This window comes from Pelophylax lessonae (assembly GCF_965119305.1).
Source record: "Pelophylax lessonae genome assembly, chromosome: 3".
Taxonomy (NCBI): Eukaryota; Metazoa; Chordata; class Amphibia; order Anura; family Ranidae; genus Pelophylax; species Pelophylax lessonae.
Genome location: NC_138770.1, coordinates 19,038,540 through 19,060,107, shown reverse-complemented (window position 1 = coordinate 19,060,107; position 21,568 = coordinate 19,038,540). Strand labels below are relative to the sequence as shown.

Below are 21,568 nucleotides of genomic sequence, written 5' to 3'. Positions count from 1 at the left end.
TGTTCGGCCCAGGGAATGACCACAATGCACTGTGCCACTGCATAGTGCATTGGAAACCCTGATTGGCTGAAGCAATAAAGGGTTTGCCCAATCAGGGCACATAGTCATGTCAGAGCCATTATTGGACACTGTGATGATGACTCTATCCAATCATGGCTCATTGCTTAGTCCCACCCCACACTTTATAAAAATATTATTTCCATTGCGGCCATTTGCAGTGTGATATTGGCATGGAGAGAGATAGAACAGAGCTCTGTTCAGTGCTATTGAGAGTTAGTGTGCTATAGTGTGCTATTCTGATTCTATTGTCAGTGTAGAATATCAATTTAGTGTGAATCTATTGATAGTGCAGCGTGAGTGTAGTGACCATTCATGTTTATCTTAGTGTCAGTTTATTTTGTCAGAGCAGGTTTCCTGCAGTATATTTCAGTGCATTGGTGCATGTTTAATGCAGTATATTTCAGTGCATTATTGCACGTTTAACGCCGTATATTTCAGAGGAGGTGGTGGACTGACTTACTAAACCATCCTCATCTTCCTCATCCTCCGTCACACAAGCACAGACTAGTGCGCAGTCCACCGCAGCTGCCAGAGTGGCTTATTCTGCCTCCTTGTCCACAGCTACTCCTGCCATAGACCTACCATCAGGCATGGAGGAGTCAGCTGAGTTATTTGAAAACAGCATCAGCCACTTGCTCCTTGACATTGCACAGCCATTACTTGATTCAGATCTTGGTTCTGAGGATGAGGAAGGTAGGAACATGAGCCTACAGAGAGGGGAGAACACTGGTAAACAACAAATTGCAGTCCTGTTCCCCCAGCCAGAGCATACTTTTCACGTACCTGATCCAAGGCCAAGGTGCTGAAAGGGCTCCCCTTGCAGGGAAAGTGCGGCACACCCCTGAAGGTGGTACAGCGGGTGTAGTGCCCGAAATAGCACAGCTTGTCAACAGGGTGCAGAAGAGCTGAGCCGGTGGACACCTGGAGAGTGTTGGGAAGAGCCAAATACACTGCAAGATGGAAGCCTCTTAAGAGCTCCAGAGGAGCTGGGCAACCTAGTGGTCAATGGAAGCAGTAGTAAAGTCCAGGCTGAGGGTCAAACACAGGAAGTCAGTCCGAGGATAAGGCAGTTAGCAAAACAGGAACTACCCGGGGTCCTTAAGCCAGGAAGCAGGCAGGAGAAGGTAGCAAGGTCTGTAATGTGAGTCAGGGTCATACACAGGAGGACTGACAAGGTAATGAAGAGAAGTCCTTGAGGCAAGCCAGGGTCATACACAGTAGATTAACAGGAGCAAGATTGGTGGAGCAAGCCAGAGGTTCAATGCCAGGAGGAGGAGATCAAGCAGAGTCAGGAGCAAGCCAGGTAACAACAGGGAAATCCAAGAAAAGTATACAGGAGCTCAGGAACACAGGAAGGCTGACGATAATCCAGCATTCTGAAGGATCCCACAGCAGTCTTTTATAGGCCAGCAAGTGGCTGCATCTGTCACGCATTGCGTGCGCCGCCACTGTGTACACCTGCTCGTTGCTCCCACGCCAGGGCGTACAGGGATGCACCGGATTCGCCCATTTGTACTACTGGCAACATTGTTAGTTCTCCTATGGCCATTTCCCTGACAGTATTGCTAAGTTATCTCCAGTGATGATAAGGATGGAGGAGATGATGATGATGATGATGAGGTCACTGACCCGATTTGCCACAGCTTAGCTGTTTGAGCCTTTTTTAGCATATGTGCAGCTGATAGCACTGTTGCAGTTTGCAAACTTTGCCTCAAGCATAGCAAAAACACCAGACATTTTGGTATCACATGCTTGAAAGCCACACAAAAGGGATGCAATTCTTCTCCTCCTCCACTCCTCACCTCTGTCTACCCCTGCTATACCTCATGGCTGAAGCGTGTCACAGGTCATTGCAACATGTCTGTCAGTAGCACACCACCAGCTGTAGACTATAGCAGGCAAATTTCTCTGCCCCATCTGCTGCAGTGAAAAAGAAAAATACAGTCACTGCCACCCACATGCTCAGAATCTAAATTCAAGCTTATCAAAGCTGCTGGCTTTACAACTCCTGCCTTTCCATTTGCTGGATTCTACCCCCTTCCATGAATTTGCAAAATGTGCTGTACCACAAGGTTCACAGTTGCTATTTCTTTTCATGTAAGGCCATTCAAGCTTGCCATCATGTGGAAGGCAATGTTGTGGCATAGTTGGGCATGGAAGTCAGCCGCAAAGTCCATGTTACTGCTGACATGTGGTCCAGCAAGTATGGTCAGGGATGATAGATTCAGTTCATAGCACACTGGGTAACTTCTGCTTACAACTCTGAAGGATGCAGGACAGGGCTCGGTGCTGGAGCTTGTTGTTCTGCCACGTCTCCATACAGCTAGTGGTGATGCGAGATTTGTCAGCTCCATCTCTTCCTCCTCCATGCCCTCCTCTGCTGCATTGTCCTATGAACCACCAGTACCCAGTAAACGTTCAAGGGGCTATTTAATTAGTCATGTCAAAAGATGCCATGCAGTGCTTCAGCTGGTCTGTGTTGGGGACAGGAGCCACATCAGAGCAGAGACTCTTGGAGTGGCAGGCCCAGAGATGGTTCATGCCACGCCAGCTTGAGCCAGGAATTGTGGTGTGCGATAATGGCACAAACCTAATATCTGCCCTTAGACAGGAAAAGTTGACACATGTGCCATGCCTGGCACATGTCCTCAATTTGGTGGTGTAGCATTTCTTAAACAGGTACCCATGGTTGGAAGATCTGCTAAAGCAGGCCAGAAGAGCCTGTAGCCATTTCAGGCGGTCACACATAGTCAGTGCTCAGTTGGCGTAAATTCGGTGGGATTTGTGACATGCTCACCAGGTGGAACTCGACTTTGCCAATGCTGTAGCAGCTGCACATGCAGCAGAGTGCCGTCAACAAGTACCTGTGTGAGTATAGCACAATGACAGGCTCAGGCCGGCTCAGCTTTTTTCCCCACACCAATGACTGCTGATAAAGAATGCATGCACTGTACTGTCACCATTTGAGGAGGCCATGAGGGTGGTAAGCTGTGACAATGCATGGCATTATGGTCAGGGCACTTGAGGCAGAGCAGCAGGAGGAAGAAGAGGACTTCCTTTCCTCTCAAGGCCCGCTTAATGCAGAAACCATTCTTGCCATGCCACAGAACACACAAGAGGAGAGAGAGGTGGAGGATTCTGGCAGTTTTGGAGACATTGAAGCAGAGCAAGACATACTGTACGACAACCCTTAACAGATGGTTTTTGATCCCCAGAACTCTTGGGAGTAGTACGTGCCTGGGAGGAAGCAGTTTCAGATACTGTAATCAACAGTGACCCCTGAGGAGTCTTCTTCTAATGTCGGGGCAGTGTCCACATCATATGGTGGGAAATTATCTGGGGGCAAAAACATAGAGATCTTTCCGGTTGACATTCCACTGTTACTGGGTCATTAGAATTGACCGCTTGCTAGAACTTGCTCAGTATGCAATCAAACTGCTGGGCTGTCCTGCATCCAGCGTGCTTTCTAAACTTGCATTCAGTGCTGTGGCAGGTTTTGTGACTGATAAGAGAGCATATCTATCCACAGACTCCGTGTACCAGCTGACATTTATCAAAATCAATCCATCCTGGATTAGCAGCAGCTTTCATGCCCTTGATGCAGATGCTGCTTATTCAAGTGCTTTCCAATTTTTGAATCTTTGAAAGACTGTCTAGGCTGCCTAGCTTTGTAGGTGTTGATTTCATCTGTAAGAATTTTTTTTGGTGTAGGTTTCATAGGCACAATTAACACCCAAGGACCAATTTTTCCGCACCTGTTTGACAGGTGCATATAATTTCAATTGCTGACAGCAAGGCCTATTCTTGCTTTCAACAAGAGTACCTCTATAGGGTTACAGTGTTGTGAAGGCACCACTGACACCCAAAGCCGAATTTTTCTGCACCTGTTACTTCTATCCAAAGTGTGCAAAAGGGACAGCAGAATAAATCCAAAAAATCTCCAATCTTGTTCCGAGTGCACTAAATTGTGGCCTCATCATACAGACTGGCTCCCGAAGCCATTGTTTAAAAAATAAAGAAAGCTTACAAGAAAAATGTCATTTTTTTTTGGCTTTATAAATGTTGTTATTGCTGCAGCAGGTTCTATACACTGTACAGATGTGCCACTTTACAAGCAGGCTAAGGGGACCTCCCAGGCACTATATTTAAAGGATTTTTTAATATTTTTATTGTTTCACTTTAAGCATTAGTAAATTACTGCTCATTTTAAAATTATGTTTATGATTGCTACATGTCCCCCAGGGCAGTACCCAGACCCCCATAACCATTGTATTCCCAATTACTTGCATATAAGCCTGCAAAATGGGCACTTTTGATTTTCTAGTTTGCGTCCTATAGACTTCAATGGGGTTCGTTATTCGGTTACAAACTTTTGCAATGTTTGAAAGTTCTGCCACAAATCGAACAGGGGTCATTCGGCCCATCTCTACCCTGGATTTATGGAGATTCTGGGGTTCAGCTGGCAGCATAATGTTTATTTTCACCATAGGCATTACTAGACATAGACACCTGGGGAATGTGCTTTGGATTTCCTTCCCTATGCCCGGATTTAGTAAGATCTCTGACAGAGGAATTCACCCAGGGTTACTTGTTCTGTTGTCTGCTGGCTGTGCCGGGTGGAGGGATATGTTTGTATAGTCTCAGACCCAAGTCACTGAGTGCAGTCTCAGGAGATGGGAGGCAGTGGTGTGTGACCTCTGCAATTTGTCTCATGTAAACATTTAAGCTTCCACTGATTACTGAATACCAATATTATGAGTCCTGACCCTTACACTGTATAATTTTATATTGTACATTACATACTCCTGACCCCTGCACTATTTACTCTATGTTGTACATTACATAGTCCTGACCCCTGCACTATATACTCTATGTTGTACATTATGTATTCCTGACCCCTTAACTATATACTCTATGTTGTACATTACATACTCCTGACCCCTGCACTATTTACTCTATGTTGTACATTACATAGTCCTGACCCATGCACTATATACTCTATGTTGTACATTACATACTCCTGACCCCTACACTATATACTCTATATTGTACATTACATACTCCTGACCCCTGCACTATATACTCTATGTTGTACATTACGTATTCCCGACCCCTTAACTATATACTCTATGTTGTACATTACATACTCCTGACCCCTGCACTATTTACTCTATGTTGTACATTACATAGTCCTGACCCCTGCACTATATACTCTATGTTGTACATTACATACTCCTGACCCCTACACTATATACTCTATATTGTACATTACATACTCCTGACCCCTGCACTATATACTCTATGTTGTACATTACGTATTCCCGACCCCTTAACTATATACTCTATGTTGTACATTACATACTCCTGCACTATATACAGTACTCTGTTGTACATTTCATCATTCTGATACTATATAGTCCTATCTGTTGTATCTTATACAATATGTTGTACATTATAGTCCTGACTTATGCTCTCTCCCCTCTACCCACTGCTATACACTCACTGGCCACTTTATTAGGTACACTTGTTCAATTGCTTGGCAACACAAATCGCTAATCAGCCAATCACATGGCAGTAACTAAATACATTTAGGCATCTAGACATGGTGAATACGACTTCCTGAAGTTCAAACTGAGCATCAGAATTGGGAAGAAAGGGGATTTAGGTGACTTTGAATGTGGCACGGTTGTTGGTGGCAGACGGGCTGGTCTGAGTATTTCTGGGATTTTCACACACAACCATCTCTCGGGATTACAGAGAATGGTGGGGAAAAGAGAAAATATCCAGTGAGCGGCAGTTGTGTGGAGGAAAATGCCTTGTTGATGTCAGAGGAGAATGGGCAGACTGGTTCCAGATGATAGAAAGGCAACAGTAACTCACATAACCACTCGTTACACCCAAGGTATTCAGAATACCATCTCTGAACACACAACACATCTAACCTTGAAGAAGATGGGCCACAGCAGCAGAAGACCACACTGTGTGCCGTACCTGTCGGCTAAGAACAGGAAATGGAGGCTACAATTCACACAGGATCATCAAAATTGGACAATAGAAGATTAGAAAAACCTTGCCTGGTCTGATGAGAAGTCTGGATTTCAGCTGCGACATTCAGATGGTAGGGTCAGAATTTCGGTCATGGATCCATCCTGCCTTGTATCAAGGGTTCAAGCTGGTGGTGTAATGGTGTGGGGGATATTTCCTTGGCACACTTTGGGCCCCTTAGTACCAATTGAGCATGGGTTAAACCCCGCGGCCTACCTGAGTATTGTTACTGACCATTTCCATCCCTTTATGACTACAGTGTCCCCATCTTCTGATGGCTCCTTCCAGCAGGATAATGCACCATGTCACAAAGCTCCAATCATCTCACCGCTGGTTTCTTCACTATGACAATGAGGTCACTGTCCTCCAATGGCCTCCACATTGACCACATCTTATCCAATAGAGCACCTTTGGGATGTGGTGGAACGGGAGATTGGTATCATGGATGTGAAGTCGACAAATCTGCAGCAAGTTTGTGATACTATCATGTCACTATGGAGCAAAATCTCTGAGGAATGTTTCCAACACCTTGTTGTATCTATGCCACCAAGAATGAAGACAAAAGGGGGTCCAAGCCCCCAAGGTGTACCTAATATAGTGGTCAGTGAGTATAAATAACCATAATATGGATTCTCTTTTGTTACACCCATTCTCTACCAGCTGGACATTTTATATCTGATGATCTGATTGGAGGACAGACTTTTACATGGTGATAATAATGTGATAACATCCTCAAACTTTGGAACCTTAAACAGAAAGTGATAATGGGGGAGGAGTCAATAACCCAATGATATGTGTAATGGCTGGTGGTGCGCAAGCTCTACCTTGTGTAAGTGTATCAACAACTTAACATGTAAAATATATCCTATAATATATACCATTGAACACATATATAGTACATATGTATTACCATAAACATATATGGTGGGTCACACAGTGCAGTCCATTGTAGAAGTGAATGAATATTCTAAAGTATATAACAGTTCATTCTCCCGCGGTGATGTGACAAATAGAATCTCTCATTTCCAAATACGGGGCTTCTTTTCTGCAGATATAAATAGGAATCCGTGTGCTTTCACCTCCTTGTGACACCTCTATGATCTTCACCTCCTTGTGACACCTCTATGATCTTCACCTCCTTCTGACACCTCTATGATCTTCACCTCCTTGTGACACCTCTATGATCTTCACCTCCTTGTGACACCTCTATGATCTTCACCTCCTTGTGACACCTCTATGATCTTCACCTCCTTCTGACACCTCTATGATCTTCACCTCCTTGTGACACCTCTATGATCTTCACCTCCTTGTGACACCTCTATGATCTTCACCGCCTTCTGACACCTCTATGATCTTCACCTCCTTCTGACACCTCTATGATCTTCACCTCCTTGTGACACCTCTATGATCTTCACCTCCTTGTGACACCTCTATGATCTTCACCTCCTTGTGACACCTCTATGATCTTCACCTCCTTGTGACACCTCTATGATCTTCACCTCCTTGTGACACCTCAATGATCTTCACCTCCTTGTGACACCTCTATGCTCCCAGAACTCTCACCATAAGAGGCAATCAAATAAGCCTTATAGTTGTAATGTTTGGGATGATGTTCCATCAATCCTAGCTGGTTCCAGTTTTTTCAGAAATATCCAGGTAATCCTTAGTGGTGGTCCCTTTAATACTCCATCTCCCATGCTTACTTCGTATATTGGGGTAAAAGAAAGTTACCCCCCATAGTGTAGTATTTAAAACAGTAATTAAAAAGAAAAATAACTCTTACATTAAAAAAAAAACATGCTGTGTGTGTGTACAGTGACTTGCCCGCCTCCTACATCACTTCTGGTCTGGGATGCCCTACGCGTTACGTCACGGCACGTGACTTCATCAGGAGCTCTGGATTGGTTCAATTACATGTCAATCTATCTAGTGGAGATCAGAAAACGTGCGGTGGCCATTTTATTGTGGATTACAATAAAAACATACAGCGGTCATTTTTGATGCAATCTCTCTGATAGCGGCCATTTTGTTGTAGCTCAGTATAAATCGTGGTTGACAATAAGTAGCTGTAATTGTTTAAACAACCCCAGGACATGTAATATTAGACATGGATAGTAGAAACTGTTCACGTGGACATTATAATAACATGCCAATAATTCTTTGGTATTAAATATGCAAAAGACATGTGCGAACAGAAACATTAGTTTTGTTTCATTTCAGATAGATTTGATGTTACTAATTTCGTTTCATTATGGAATTCGTTTAGTTACATTTTCATAAAATTTTGTTTCATTTATTAATTTTCTAACGAACTCCAACTTTTCAGAACGATTAGAATTCGGATCAGTCGAAATCCGATCGACCAATTCAAATGCTGAGTGAAGAAATATCTGGTTGTTAAGCAGCAGGTCAGGAAGCTGTCCTTACAACCATGAGTCGTCATCTGACCCAAAGGGCCTGGTATGGCTTCCCAGCCCCCTGCTTAACAACCAGCTATTCTTCACACAGAATTTGAATCGGATGATAGTTTGTTGACTGATCTGAATTAAAATTAGAATTTGTTAGAAAACAAATAAACAAAGCAAATTTTTAACGTATTTCAACAAAATTTGTTACCATTTCATTCGGAGATTCGGATACCAAAAATTCGTCTGAATTTGTGTATTTGTAATTTCGGACCGAAATGAATTGCGCACGTCTAATATGTATTATATTAGAATATGACAGTATGTCATGTAAGGTGGTGAATATATATGTAAAATGTTTCCATTTCATCGTACCTTTATTACATATTTAGTACCAAAGAATTATTGGCATGGAATTATAATGTCCATGAGAATAGTTTCTACTATCCATGTCTAGTATTATATGTCCTGGGGTTGTTTAAACAATTACAGCTACTGCTTATTGTCAACCATGATTTATACTGAGCTATAACAAAATGGCCACTGTTGAAGATATTTCTTTAACCACTTCCCGCACGCCGTATAGTAAAAGGACGGCAGAGCGGTGTGGCTCTTGTTCTGGGACAACGTTCTATGATTGCACTCAGTTTATCCGTGATCGCGCGCCCATGGGCACGTTGTGTTCCTGATCTCGGCAAAGAGTTGGGGCCCTTTACCCATGTGATCGGCTTTGTCTAATCACAGCTGTTCACATGTAAACAAGGAAGTTTATCGGCTCTCCTCGCCTCACACTGACAGAGTGGGAAAAGAGGAGAGCCGATCAGTGGCATCTCTTCACAGGGGAGACCTGTATAGGTAATCAGTGCCCTGCTTTCAATGCAGCCCCAACAGTGCCCATTAGTGATGCCACTCTGTGTGCTCATCAGTGACACCAGTCTGCGCCCATCAGTTATGCCAATCAATGCTGCTTTTCAGTGCTTGTCCATCAGTGCCACTTAATATTGCCCATAAGTGCCACCTATCAGTGCCCACCAGTGCCGCCTATTGTTTTGCTTGCGTCTATCTAGCAAGGTTACTTTGCGGTATAAACAAGGAAGCTCAGACCTCTGCAGTGTATAAATGTGCTTTTACTGTACAAAACATGCTATACATACAAACTATTACAATATTAGGAACATAATACAGGACTGGCAGATATAACAATGCCAAACTAATGAACAGCCTATGGTCTGTAAACAGCAGAAATATGCTTAAAATTACCACGTCTCAAACAAAGCAACCCTTGTCCCAAGAATATCAAATAAATACTTTGCTCTGGTAGTTGAAATTCAAACAGCTTCCAATGGATCTCTGGAGAAAGCAAAGCATTGAGAAATCCTGGCTGCATCATGGCTGTCCCACAGCTCCAAACAAAGAGCCAACCTTCGCCAAACAAACTCCTTCCCCAAATGCTAATGACTCTCTATTCAAGTCCTCTTTACCAGAAACCACCCACAGGATGTGGTTATTCCTTTGACCACTCATAGGTCACTTTGCGAGTGAGGTCAGCAACACACGGCTGCACTCCCCCCCCCCCCCCACAACCAAATGGTTCATTGAATATGCAGCAGCCATTTTATACATAAGAGACTTAACCACCTGTGGGTGAGAGATTATTACACACGTATGGGAACATTTGTCATGAATCAGTTAAAAAATATCCACAACTGATACACCTATCAGTACCAATCAGTGACCACCAGTGCTCCCTATCAGTGCTGAATATTAGTGCCTCCTTATCAGTGCCGACCCAGCAGCGCCCTTTAGTTCCGCCTCATCAGTGCACATCAGTGCAGCCTCATTGGTGCCCATCAGTGAAGGAGAAAAATTACCTAGTTACAAAAATTTTTAACAGACACTAAGAAAAAACTATTTTTTCAGCAAAAAATAAAAAGCCCAGTGCTGATTAAATTCCACCAAAAGAAAGCTTTATTTGTGTGTGTAAAAAAAATTCATTTGGGTACAGTGTTTCATGACCGTGCAATTGTCATTCAAAATGTGTCATCACTGAATGCTGAAAATTGGCCTGGGCAGGAAGGGGTTGAAAGTGCCCGGTATTGAAGTGGTTAACCTCTATAGGCTGCTTAATCAGCTATAATCACATAAAAAATGTCCGCCATATGTTTTTAATGTAAACCACAATAAAATGGCCATCGCACATTTTCTGGTCTCCACTAGATTAATTGACATGTAATTCAACCAATCCAGTTCTCCTGATGAAATCACGTGCTGTGACGTAACGCGTAGGGCATCCCAGACCAAAAGTGATGTAGGAGACTGGCAAGTCACTGTACACACACACAACAGAGTGTTTTATAATGTAAGAGGTTCTATTTTTTAATAAATTATTGTTTTTAAATACTACATCATGGGGGGTTACTTTTACCCCAATATATGGAGTAAGTGTGTGAGATGGAGTTTTAAAGGGAACACCACTAAGGATTACCTGGATACTTCTGAAATACCTGGAACCAGGCTAAGATTGATGGAACATCATCCCAAACATTACAACTATAAGGCTTATTTGATTGCCTCTTAAGGTAAGAGTTCTGGGAGCACAGAGGTGTCACAAGGAGGTGAAAGCACACCGATTCCTTTTTATATCTGCAGAAAAGAAGCCCCGTATTTGGAAACAAGAGATTATATTTGTCACATCACCGCGGGAGAATGAACTGTTATATACTTTGGAATATTCATACACTTCTACAATGGACTGCACTGTGTGACCCACCATATATGTTTATGGTAATACATATGTACTTGTAAAACAATAAATTAATACCCGCGCTGTGATGAATAAATAATAGTGAATTATAAAATTATATATATATCTATCTATCCTGAAGCTGCTGCTCACCAAGTAAAAAACCGGGAAAAACTAAAAGACATATATAGGCAGCGCTAGCAGGTAAAATCTATAAATAAGTGCTAAATGGTAAAAAATAGTATAATGTGATGAACGGAATATTACATACATTCAAGGCTCATTTACATCCCAAATCTGATGAGTGCATCCCCATAGGGCAGGGGTCTGCAACCTTTAAGACAAAAAGAGCCACTTGGACCCGTTTCCGAAGAAAAAAAAAAAACTGGGAGCCGCAAAACCATTGCGACATTTAAAACAAATATAACACTGCATATATTGTTTCTTACCTTAATGCTATATATACACAGGATCGTGCAGTCAGCTGTCAATCTGAAGAAAAAAAGGACTTTCACTTAACAATGTAAAATATATTTTTGCAAATTAATAGCTAATTGAAATATTTAATTTACCTGGTTAATGGGACTTTTGCTCCTGAACCTCAGTGCTCAGTGTCTGCACATCAGGGCTGTAAGATGTCACCTTCATTTTCACACAGGCTTGCAAGCTGTCATCTGTGAGGCGTGATCGTTGTTTGTTTTTAATATAGTTCATGTTGGAGAAGACCTGCTCACATACATATGTGGAACCGAAGATCGACAGGACTCCAAATGCATACTTTTTCATGTTTATATAAGTGTTGGGGATGGCATTCCATGTTTCAAATACAAGTTTGTCCTGTTTGGGAAGGTTTTCAATGTCACTCCATTTATGATTCTGAGCCAGAATGGCCTTCTGACGGGCAACATCCTCAAGAGTAGCGGTCAAGCATTTGAACTTGGACACCCATATATCTTTGTCGGCTATATCGGCCAGTTCCATCTCAAGATCAGGTTGACTTACACCTGCAAATGCAGTCATATTCAATAGGGATGGATCGATCGCCAGGGGAGTGACAGGGAAGGATAATGTGGTTTTTTCCTCTCTGAACTCACAGAATCGTTTCCCAAACGAGCTTTGCATTGCGGTGATTGCAGACGTGAAATATTCCACATTTATCGTATCATGACTTTGTTTGAACTCTCTCAAAGAGGGAAAGTGAGACAGTGTACCTCTCTGGAAATCTTTGACAAACACTGTCAACTTGCGCTCGAATGCCAAAACCTCCTCCAGCATGTGCAGGGCTGTGCCTCCTTTCCCCTGAAGGGTTGTATTTAGCGTGTTTAGATGGGCTGTCATGTCTACCATAAAATGTAATTTTTCCAGCCACTCTGGCTGTTCCAGCTCAGCAAAGGTGAGCTCTTTGCTGGCCAGGAAGGTTTTTACTTCTTCCAAACATGTGACAAAGCGTTTTAGCACCTCGCCTCTGGACAGCCACCGGACCTTGTTGTGGAGCAGGAGGTCAGAATATGTGCTTTCCACCTCATCCAATAGCAAACGGAACTGACGGTGGTTTAAACCCTTTGCCATTATCTTATTAACAATCTGAATGACCACATCCATCACTTTTGTGCATTCGGGGGGAAATGTTTGAGCACACAATGCCTCTTGGTGCAGGATAGCAAGAAAATGAAAGCAAAGTTGGGACTTTGAATGAGGTGGGACCAGACCATGATAGATGTATATGTAATGAAAGGGACACAGGATAATGTAAAATCGTATGTTTATTGGCAGTCTATAGACCAGATACTAATATAGCCAAATGTTCACTGAAACCGTGTAGCCCATGGTAATGGGGTACACCTAAATGAAACAGAGGTAAGTATACAGGGTCCAAGACAGAGGTACATGGTAATACATAATTATCCTGGTACATACAAATAGGTACATAGAGCATAAACAAGGGGTCATTAATGCACAATATAACAACAATAACTTTTAAAAGCTGACATAGCCTGTGTTGAACTCAACGCGTTTCGTGAAAAAATATCACTTCGTCAGGAGTAGGCATGTTGCAAGGTCTAAAGGGAATATACATAAATAAGTAAAATGAAATGAAATAGAAATAAAAATAATAAACGAGTAGAACCACATAACCCTGTTAGGGGGGTAGAGCTTACACTGGGGTGGCGTGAGGTCCAGGGGATTGGTCTCACCCGGGAACTGAGGGGGCAAAGCCTGCGTGCGCCGCACAGTCATACCAATAAGTGGTAAGTGAAGTGAGATCCTCCAGAAGGGGTCATAATATAGCCTCCACTGATGGTAAATATCCATCTGTAGGATGAATAGGGGTAATATAGATGTATGAAAGTAATACTAATAATAATAATAATAATAGTTGTACAAGGGAGCTGTTAATGAGATCCAGAGGAGCCAAGAGAACAAAGAAAGTGTAGCCAGTGATGATTATAAAGTAATGCAGAGAACCACCAAGTAATAAGGGAATATATAAGTAAACCACCTATGGTGTTTAAGAATAGTATATATCATAGTGGACCACCAGATAATAAAGGGTGTGATAAAGAAAAAGTAGGAGCAAATGAAATAATAATGAAAAGGAGATATCCAATATAAAATCCCCAAAGAGTAACCATGTGAGATTGTAGATGGGCAAAACCAAAGAAGTATGCCAGAAGGGTGTACAGAGAGATAAGTGTAAGAAACCAAAATAGAGTGATAGGTACCTGGGCAGGCGCAAAGGCAGGGATTGCACCCAGCGTCACACTGCTGCACAATTGTATGAAGCCGCCAAACCGACAGAGACGTCAGTGGAGCCTCCGCATTTATGCGCAAGATGGACAGCCACGTGACAGGACCTGGGCGCCACATTGTGACGTCATATCCCGCACGGGAATGCGTGGCGCCGATGAGCTGCGGCCGCCACCCGGCCTCCCAGCCTAGACCCCGCCCAACAAGGTCGGGGGGAGGGAAGGGAAGGAGGCAGGACAGGAAGCGGACGGGGCCCATCGCAGTTCCCGGGGAAGACACAGCCCCGGAACACACCATAAATCCAGAGGGCTTGTACATAACATAGTCATAGTAATATTGGTAATTTCGTAAGGAAAAAATAAAAATAAATAAATTAACAAAACATGTGTATATAGGACCAAATTAAAAGACCAAATATTGAAGGTATGCATGCAGCTAACAAAAATTGTTGTAATAAAACATAAAGATAGCGCTGGTAAACCACACCTCCATCCCTAAATCAATTGTTATGGGGGAAGGGGGTTGGGACTTTGAATGAGACTCCTGACCACCGGAGTCTCCATCCCTGTTTGCATGAAAGCAAGAAAATGAAAGCAAAGTTGGGACTTTGAATGAGGTAGGACCAGACCATAATAGATATATATGTAATGAAAGGGACACAGGATAATGTAAAATCGTATGTTTATTGGCAGTCTATAGACCAGATACTAATATAGCCAAATGTTCACTGAAACCGTGTAGCCCATGGTAATGGGGTACACCTAAATGAAACAGAGGTAAGTTGGTGCAGGATGCAATGAAATGACAGCAGCGTTCTACCCAGTGCCTTCTGCAGTAGAGCCACAAAGCCCTTCTGTGCTCCTCTCATGCTCGGTGCCCCATCAGTAGCGACTGAGACCAGGTGGTTGGTGTTTATTTTTTTAGCACTTAAAAAGTCCAGGACAGCCTTACAGACATCCTCACCCCTTGTTTGGTCTTTTAGTGGTATCAGCTCAATCAGTTCTTCCTGTGGCCCAAAAGAGTTCACATATCGGCAGAACAGCGCTATTTGTTCAATATCACCTTTATCTTTGGACTCATCACAGGCGATGGAGTAAGCCACAGCTGAATTAATGTCTTGAATTTGCTGCTTGCTAATGTTTTCTGCCATTTTTAGGGTTCTGTCTTTGACAGTCTTCGCAGAGAGAGGCATGTCTTTGATTTTCTGCACAATTTCATTCTTGTTTTTGAAGTCCATGTATAGATGTTCCGAAATCTTAATGAATGCTTCTTTTATATACTCTCCATCTGTGAACGGCTTCCCGTGCTTGACTATTTCCTGAGAGGCTACAAAACTAGCATATGTTGTGGAATTTGCAGACTTCACCCACTTCTTGAAATTATTTTTGCTCCTATCAACCTTCCTCATAAGTTCTGCAACGGCTTTTCGTCTCTCATCTCCATCTGGATATTTTTCAGCAAAGGCTGTGTGTTTATTCTGGAAATGTCTTGCAATATTCGACTTTTTGTTGTTTGCAAATTTCTCACCACATATTAAGCATACTGGTAAACCAGTCTTGTCAGTAGAGAATGCAAATGATTCTGTCCATGTATCATTAAACACTCTGTTTTCTTCAGAAATTTTTCTTTTCTTGCCTTTATCCATGGCTGGCCTACCGGGGGTCCAAAAAAGGGACGTAATTAGAAATCAGAGGGCCCCATAGCAAAATTTGCTATGCCCAATAATCAATGCCCCAAAATGCCATAGAAAATTAATCAGGGCCCCAGTGTACCATAAATAATAATCAGTGTCTGATGTAAATAATAATTAATAATGCCCCTTTCAATGTAGTGACCAGCATACATGCCCCTTACAATGTAGTAGTGACCACCATACATGCCCCCTTTCAATGTAGTGACCACCATACATGCCCCTTTCAATGTAGTGACCAGCATACATGCCCCCTTTCAATGTAGTGACCACCATACATGCCCCTTTCAATGTAGTGACCAGCATACATGCCCCTTACAATGTAGTAGTGACCACCATACATGCCCCTTTCAATGTAGTGACCAGCGTACATGCCCCTTACAATGTAGTAGTGACCACCATACATGCCCCTTACAATGTAGTAGTGACCACCATACATGCCCCTTACAATGTAGTAGTGACCAGCATACATGCCCCTTTCAATGTAGTGACCAGCATACATGCCCCTTTCAATGTAGTGACCAGCGTACATGCCCCTTACAATGTAGTAGTGACCACCATACATGCCCCTTTCAATGTAGTGACCACCATACATGCCCCTTTCAATGTAGTGACCAGCATACATGCCCCTTACAATGTAGTAGTGACCACCATACATGCCCCTTTCAATGTAGTGACCAGCGTACATGCCCCTTACAATGTAGTAGTGACCACCATACATGCCCCTTACAATGTAGTAGTGACCACCATACATGCCCCTTTCAATGTAGTGACCAGCATACATGCCCCTTACAATGTAGTAGTGACCAGCATACATGCCCCTTTCAATGTAGTGACCAGCATACATGCCCCTTTCAATGTAGTGACCAGCGTACATGCCCCTTACAATGTAGTAGTGACCACCATACATGCCCCTTTCAATGTAGTGACCAGCATACATGCCCCTTACAATGTAGTAGTGACCACCATACATGCCCCTTTCAATGTAGTGACCAGCATACATGCCCCTTACAATGTAGTGACCAGCATACATGCCCCTTTCAATGTAGTGACCACCATACATGCCCCTTTCAATGTAGTGACCACCATACATGTCCCCTTTCAATGTAGTGACCAGCGTACATGCCCCTTACAATGTAGTGACCACCATACATGTCCCTTTCAATGTAGTGACCACCATACATGCCCCTTTCAATGTAGTGACCACCATACATGTCCCTTTCAATGTAGTGACCAGCGTACATGCCCCTTACAATGTAGTGACCAGCATACATGCCCCTTTCAATGTAGTGACCACCATACATGCCCCTTTCAATGTAGTGACCACCATACATGTCCCTTTCAATGTAGTAGTGACCACCATACATGCCCCCTTTCAATGTAGTGACCACCATACATGCCCCTTACAATGTAGTAGTGACCACCATACATGCCCCCTTTCAATGTAGTGACCACCATACATGCCCCTTACAATGTAGTAGTGACCACCATACATGCCCCTTACAATGTAGTAGTGACCACCATACATGCCCCTTTCAATGTAGTGACCACCATACATGCCCCTTTCAATGCAGTGTGTGGGCCAGGTCCCCCCCCCCTGAGGCATCACTTCACTTCCATGCCCCCTGAATATGCAGAGACCACCATACATGCCCCCTTCAATGCAGTGTGTGGGCCGGGGCATCACTTGCAGAGACCACCATACATAACCCCCTTCAATGCAGTGTGTGGGCCGGGGCATCACTTGCAGAGACCACCATACATAACCCCCTTCAATGCAGTGTGTGGGCCGGGGCATCACTTGCAGAGACCACCATACATAACCCCCTTCAATGCAGTGTGTGAGCCGGGCCGCGCTCAGGCTCCCCCCCCCAGGCATAAGTTCACTTACCTCACACTGGTGCCTGGCACGGGAGTCTGGATGGACGTCATCCTTCTCCTGCATGCGCGCCGCTGCCCTCCGATCTGACAGCGGGCGGGAAGGTGACGTCGGGACGGTGCGTGACTAACGCACGCACCGCCCCCATGCGAGTCACAGCCAGTACAGCGCCCGCCACAGTGAGGAGCGCCTCCTCCCCTCGCTAGTATCCGCCCCGGAGCCGCGGCAAAGATGTAAAAGAGCCACATGCGGCTCCGGAGCCGCGGGTTGCCGACCCCTGCCATAGGGGGATTTTCTTTGAAGAGCACTTGGGCACTTTATTTGGATTTTGAGCAGTTTTTGGCACCATAAACTTCTTTGGAAGAATATAAGTTTGGACTGCACCTTAAATACATCTTGCACTTTATTCTTTTACATTTGTGGACACTGGATCGTATTTTTTGTTGCACTTTATGAATTTTCTGATTTGTGTATACACTTAACCATATTCACTGTAGCATTTTATGTATTTATGATTTTATATACTGAATTATATGCACTTAATTTTTAGTACAATTTCTATCACATTATACTATTTTTTACCATTTAGCACTTATTTATAGATTTTACCTGCTAGCGCTGCCTATATATGTCTTTTAATACATATGTACTATATATGTGTTCAATAGCTCCAATTCCAGAAGCCGACTTGTTAGTGGAAACGCGTCGGGGGGAGCCAGCTGTGCTGTCATAGGTCCCGGTTTGTACTGCAGACATCCGCGACCATCCTGTATTTGCTGTCTTTTCGTCTGGATTGTGTAAGTGTCTCTTCATTCAATTTATAAATAAAGCTGAAGGTAATGCACTATAGTCCTCTTCTCTTCTCTGGGTACGATCTTTCTTGGCATCTTCCCCTGTTTGGAAGCCTACAGATCCCCCCCCCCACTTTGGAAGCAGCTGATTGATACGGTCTAATCCGAGAGCCATCCCTGTCAGCTTGATCAGTTGGGACTTCTGGACATAACACAGTACATGCTTACATCTCTCCACATTGTGGTAAGAGTCCACTCCTAACACTGGGTGTTCACATGTGTATACCAGGTCACTGAGAACCACTTTGGATCACTATTTTTGGGACGAGGCCCCACCCACCTCCCAACACTCCCTTACCTTCACTCCAATTTGAAAAGAAAGACTTTTTATAGTTTTTGCACTTGTTTGGATTTGAATGCATATGTTTTTGGTGTCAATCCAGACACCATCCATGAACGTTTGATCATTTGTTTCTTTATTTGTTTAGCGCACTTTGGTAATGTTTCATATATTACTATTTTTCCATGTGTTCAATGGTATATATTATAGGATATATTTTACATGTTAAGTTGTTGATACATTTACACACGGTAGAGCTTGTGCACCACCAGCTGTTACACTATACTCTGTTCATGCTTGCGGGAACACAGTAGGTGGCTGCAGTAGCTCGTTTTTACATTCCTACACAGCCATTTGTTGATTTACTATGAACATAGTTTTCTTTTTTTATTTGCACACTTGGGTAGTGCAGAGTCATATCCTTACCTAATAACCCAATGATGGAGGTCTTCAGGATCAGTCCAGTCTTTATCTTGGTTGTTCTCCCCCCATCCTCACTCTCTGACCTCTGGTGGGGCTCAGCCCCGCTGTTATTCATGAATAAATCATGGACTAAATAAGGAAGTGCGGGACTTCTTGTGTTGGGAAGATGGCAATGAGTGATAGAGGGGGAGGGGACACTCGTCCTATAATACCCTCATCACTGTCACTCCTATAAAAGACACTTCTCGTTGTTTCCTCACTCTCTGACTAAGGTCCATGAATAAAGAAATGAACTGGTAGGAGATCAGAGGACCCATTTACTAGTTACCTTGAGGGTGGAATTGTAAGATCCTCAGAGACAAAGCTGCCTGATGTGGGCGGAGTCCTGGTTTAGGGGAACCAATATGCTCATGTCTAGTAATAATCTTTGTATTTCTATTTTAGTACATGGACGGGAGATGAGGAAAACCTCAGAGGATTGTCTCACTTTGTCTTCAGACTGTAAAGTAGAAGATGAGGACATCACACAGTATAATCCAGGAGAAAACCCGGCTACCTCAAATGTCCATCCGGCACCACACAGTGTAGATGGACCATCGTATTCCTCTTATCCTGAGGAACCTCAGACTCTGAGGGATAGTGCCGGACCATCGTATTCCTCTTATCCTGAGGAACCTCAGACTGTGAGGGACAGTGCGGGACCATCGTATTCCTCTTATCTTGAGGAACCTCAGACTGTGAGGGACAGTGCTTGACCATCGCATTCCTCTTATCCTGAGGAACCTCAGACTGTGAGGGACGGTGCCGGACCATCGTATTCCTCTTTTCCTGAGGAACCTCAGACTGTGAGGGACGGTGCCATCCTTCCAACAGATAAGAGATTTTTCTGTACTGAGTGCGAGAAGTGTTTCAATTTTAAATCCAAACTTAATGTGCATAAAAGATCTCACACAGGAGAGAAGCCATATTCCTGTCCTGAGTGTGGGAAATGTTTTTCACAGAAGTCTGATCTTTCCAAACATCAGAGATCTCACACGGGGGAAAAGCCATATTCCTGTCCTGAGTGTGGGAAATGTTTTTCACAGAAGTCACATCTTTACACACATCAGAGATCTCACATGAGGGAGAAGCCATATTCCTGTCCTGAGTGCGGGAAATGTTTTTCACAGAAGTCACATCTTTATATACATCAGAGATCTCACACGAGGGAGAAGCCATATTCCTGTCCTGAGTGTGGGAAATGTTTTTCACAGAAGTATGATCTTTCCAAACATCAGAGATCTCACACAGGGGAAAAGCCATATTCCTGTCCTGAGTGTGGGAAATGTTTTTCACAGAAGTCCCATCTTTACACACATCAGAGATCTCACACGAGGGAGAAGCCATATTCCTGTTCTGAGTGTGGGAATTGTTTTTCACAGAAGGCTGATCTTTCCAAACATCAGAGATCTCATACGGGGGAAAAGCCATATTCCTGTCCTGAGTGTGGAAAATGTTTTTCACAGAAGTCTCATCTTTGCAGACATCAGAGATCTCACACGGGGGAGAAGCCGTATTCCTGTCCTGAGTGCGGAAAATGTTTTTCAGACAAGTCCAATTTTTACAAACATAAGAGATCACACACGGGGCAGGAGCCACTTCCCTGTTCTGAGTGAGGGAAATGTTTTCCACAGATGTCCAGTCTTTCAAAACATCATTAGTCTCACATGGATGAAAATACTTATTCCTGTCCTTAGTGTGGGAAATGTTTTCCAACAAAAATAAATTTGGTTATTTATCAGAGATGTCACACGGGGGAGAAGCCATATAACTGTCCTGAGTGCCGCAAATGCTTTCCACAGAAGTCCCAACTTCACAAACATCAGCAACTGCACACGGGCCTGAAGCCATTTTCCTGTTCAGAGTGTGGGAAATGTTTTGCACGAAAATCATATCTTGTTATGCATCAGAGGTCTCTCACGGGGGAGAAGCCATTTTCCTGTTCAGAGTGTGGTAAATGTTTTGTACGAAAAGAAAATCTTGTTACACATCAGAGGTCTCACACGGAGGAAAAGCCGTATTCCTGTTCTGAGTGTGGGAAATGTTTTTCACAGAAGTCTCATCTCTACAAACATCAGAGATCTCACACAGGGGAGAAGCCGTATTCCTGTCCTGAGTGCAGGAAATGTTTTTCACAGAAGTCTCATCTCTACAAACATCAGAGATCTCACACGGGGGAGAAGCCGTATTCCTGTCCTGAGTGCAGAAAATGTTTTTCAGATAAGTCCAGTCTTTCCAGACATCAGAGCTCTCACACAGGGAAGAAACCACTTTCCTGTCCTGAGTGAGGGAATTGTTCCTCACTGAAGTCCTGTCTTCCTGTACATCAGGCATCCCACACAACCCTTGAGGTGTATTAGTGCCTTGAGTGTGGGAAATGTCTTGAATGTTGCTGGACATCACAG

At 43.5% G+C, this 21,568-nt stretch overlaps 3 protein-coding genes across 3 annotated transcripts in view; all 3 read right to left on the bottom strand.

The window, feature by feature from the left end:
* The window catches only part of LOC309550239 (uncharacterized protein), a gene marked incomplete at both ends in the record, with an annotated part of 1,760,330 nt that overhangs the window by 725,098 nt on the left and 1,013,664 nt on the right, over positions 1-21,568 (bottom strand).
* Positions 1-21,568, bottom strand: part of LOC309548798 (uncharacterized protein) — a gene marked incomplete at both ends in the record, with an annotated part of 266,454 nt that overhangs the window by 134,377 nt on the left and 110,509 nt on the right. The window lies entirely within an intron of this gene.
* LOC309550739 (general transcription factor II-I repeat domain-containing protein 2A-like) lies at positions 11,715-12,882 on the bottom strand. Its single transcript, XM_082251077.1, has 2 exons — positions 11,826-12,882; positions 11,715-11,745 (listed from the first exon to the last, which is right to left on the bottom strand). Exon 1 carries the CDS (start codon positions 12,853-12,855, stop codon positions 11,830-11,832), a length of 1,026 nt encoding a protein of 341 aa, XP_082107203.1. The 5' UTR covers positions 12,856-12,882; the 3' UTR covers positions 11,715-11,745; positions 11,826-11,829.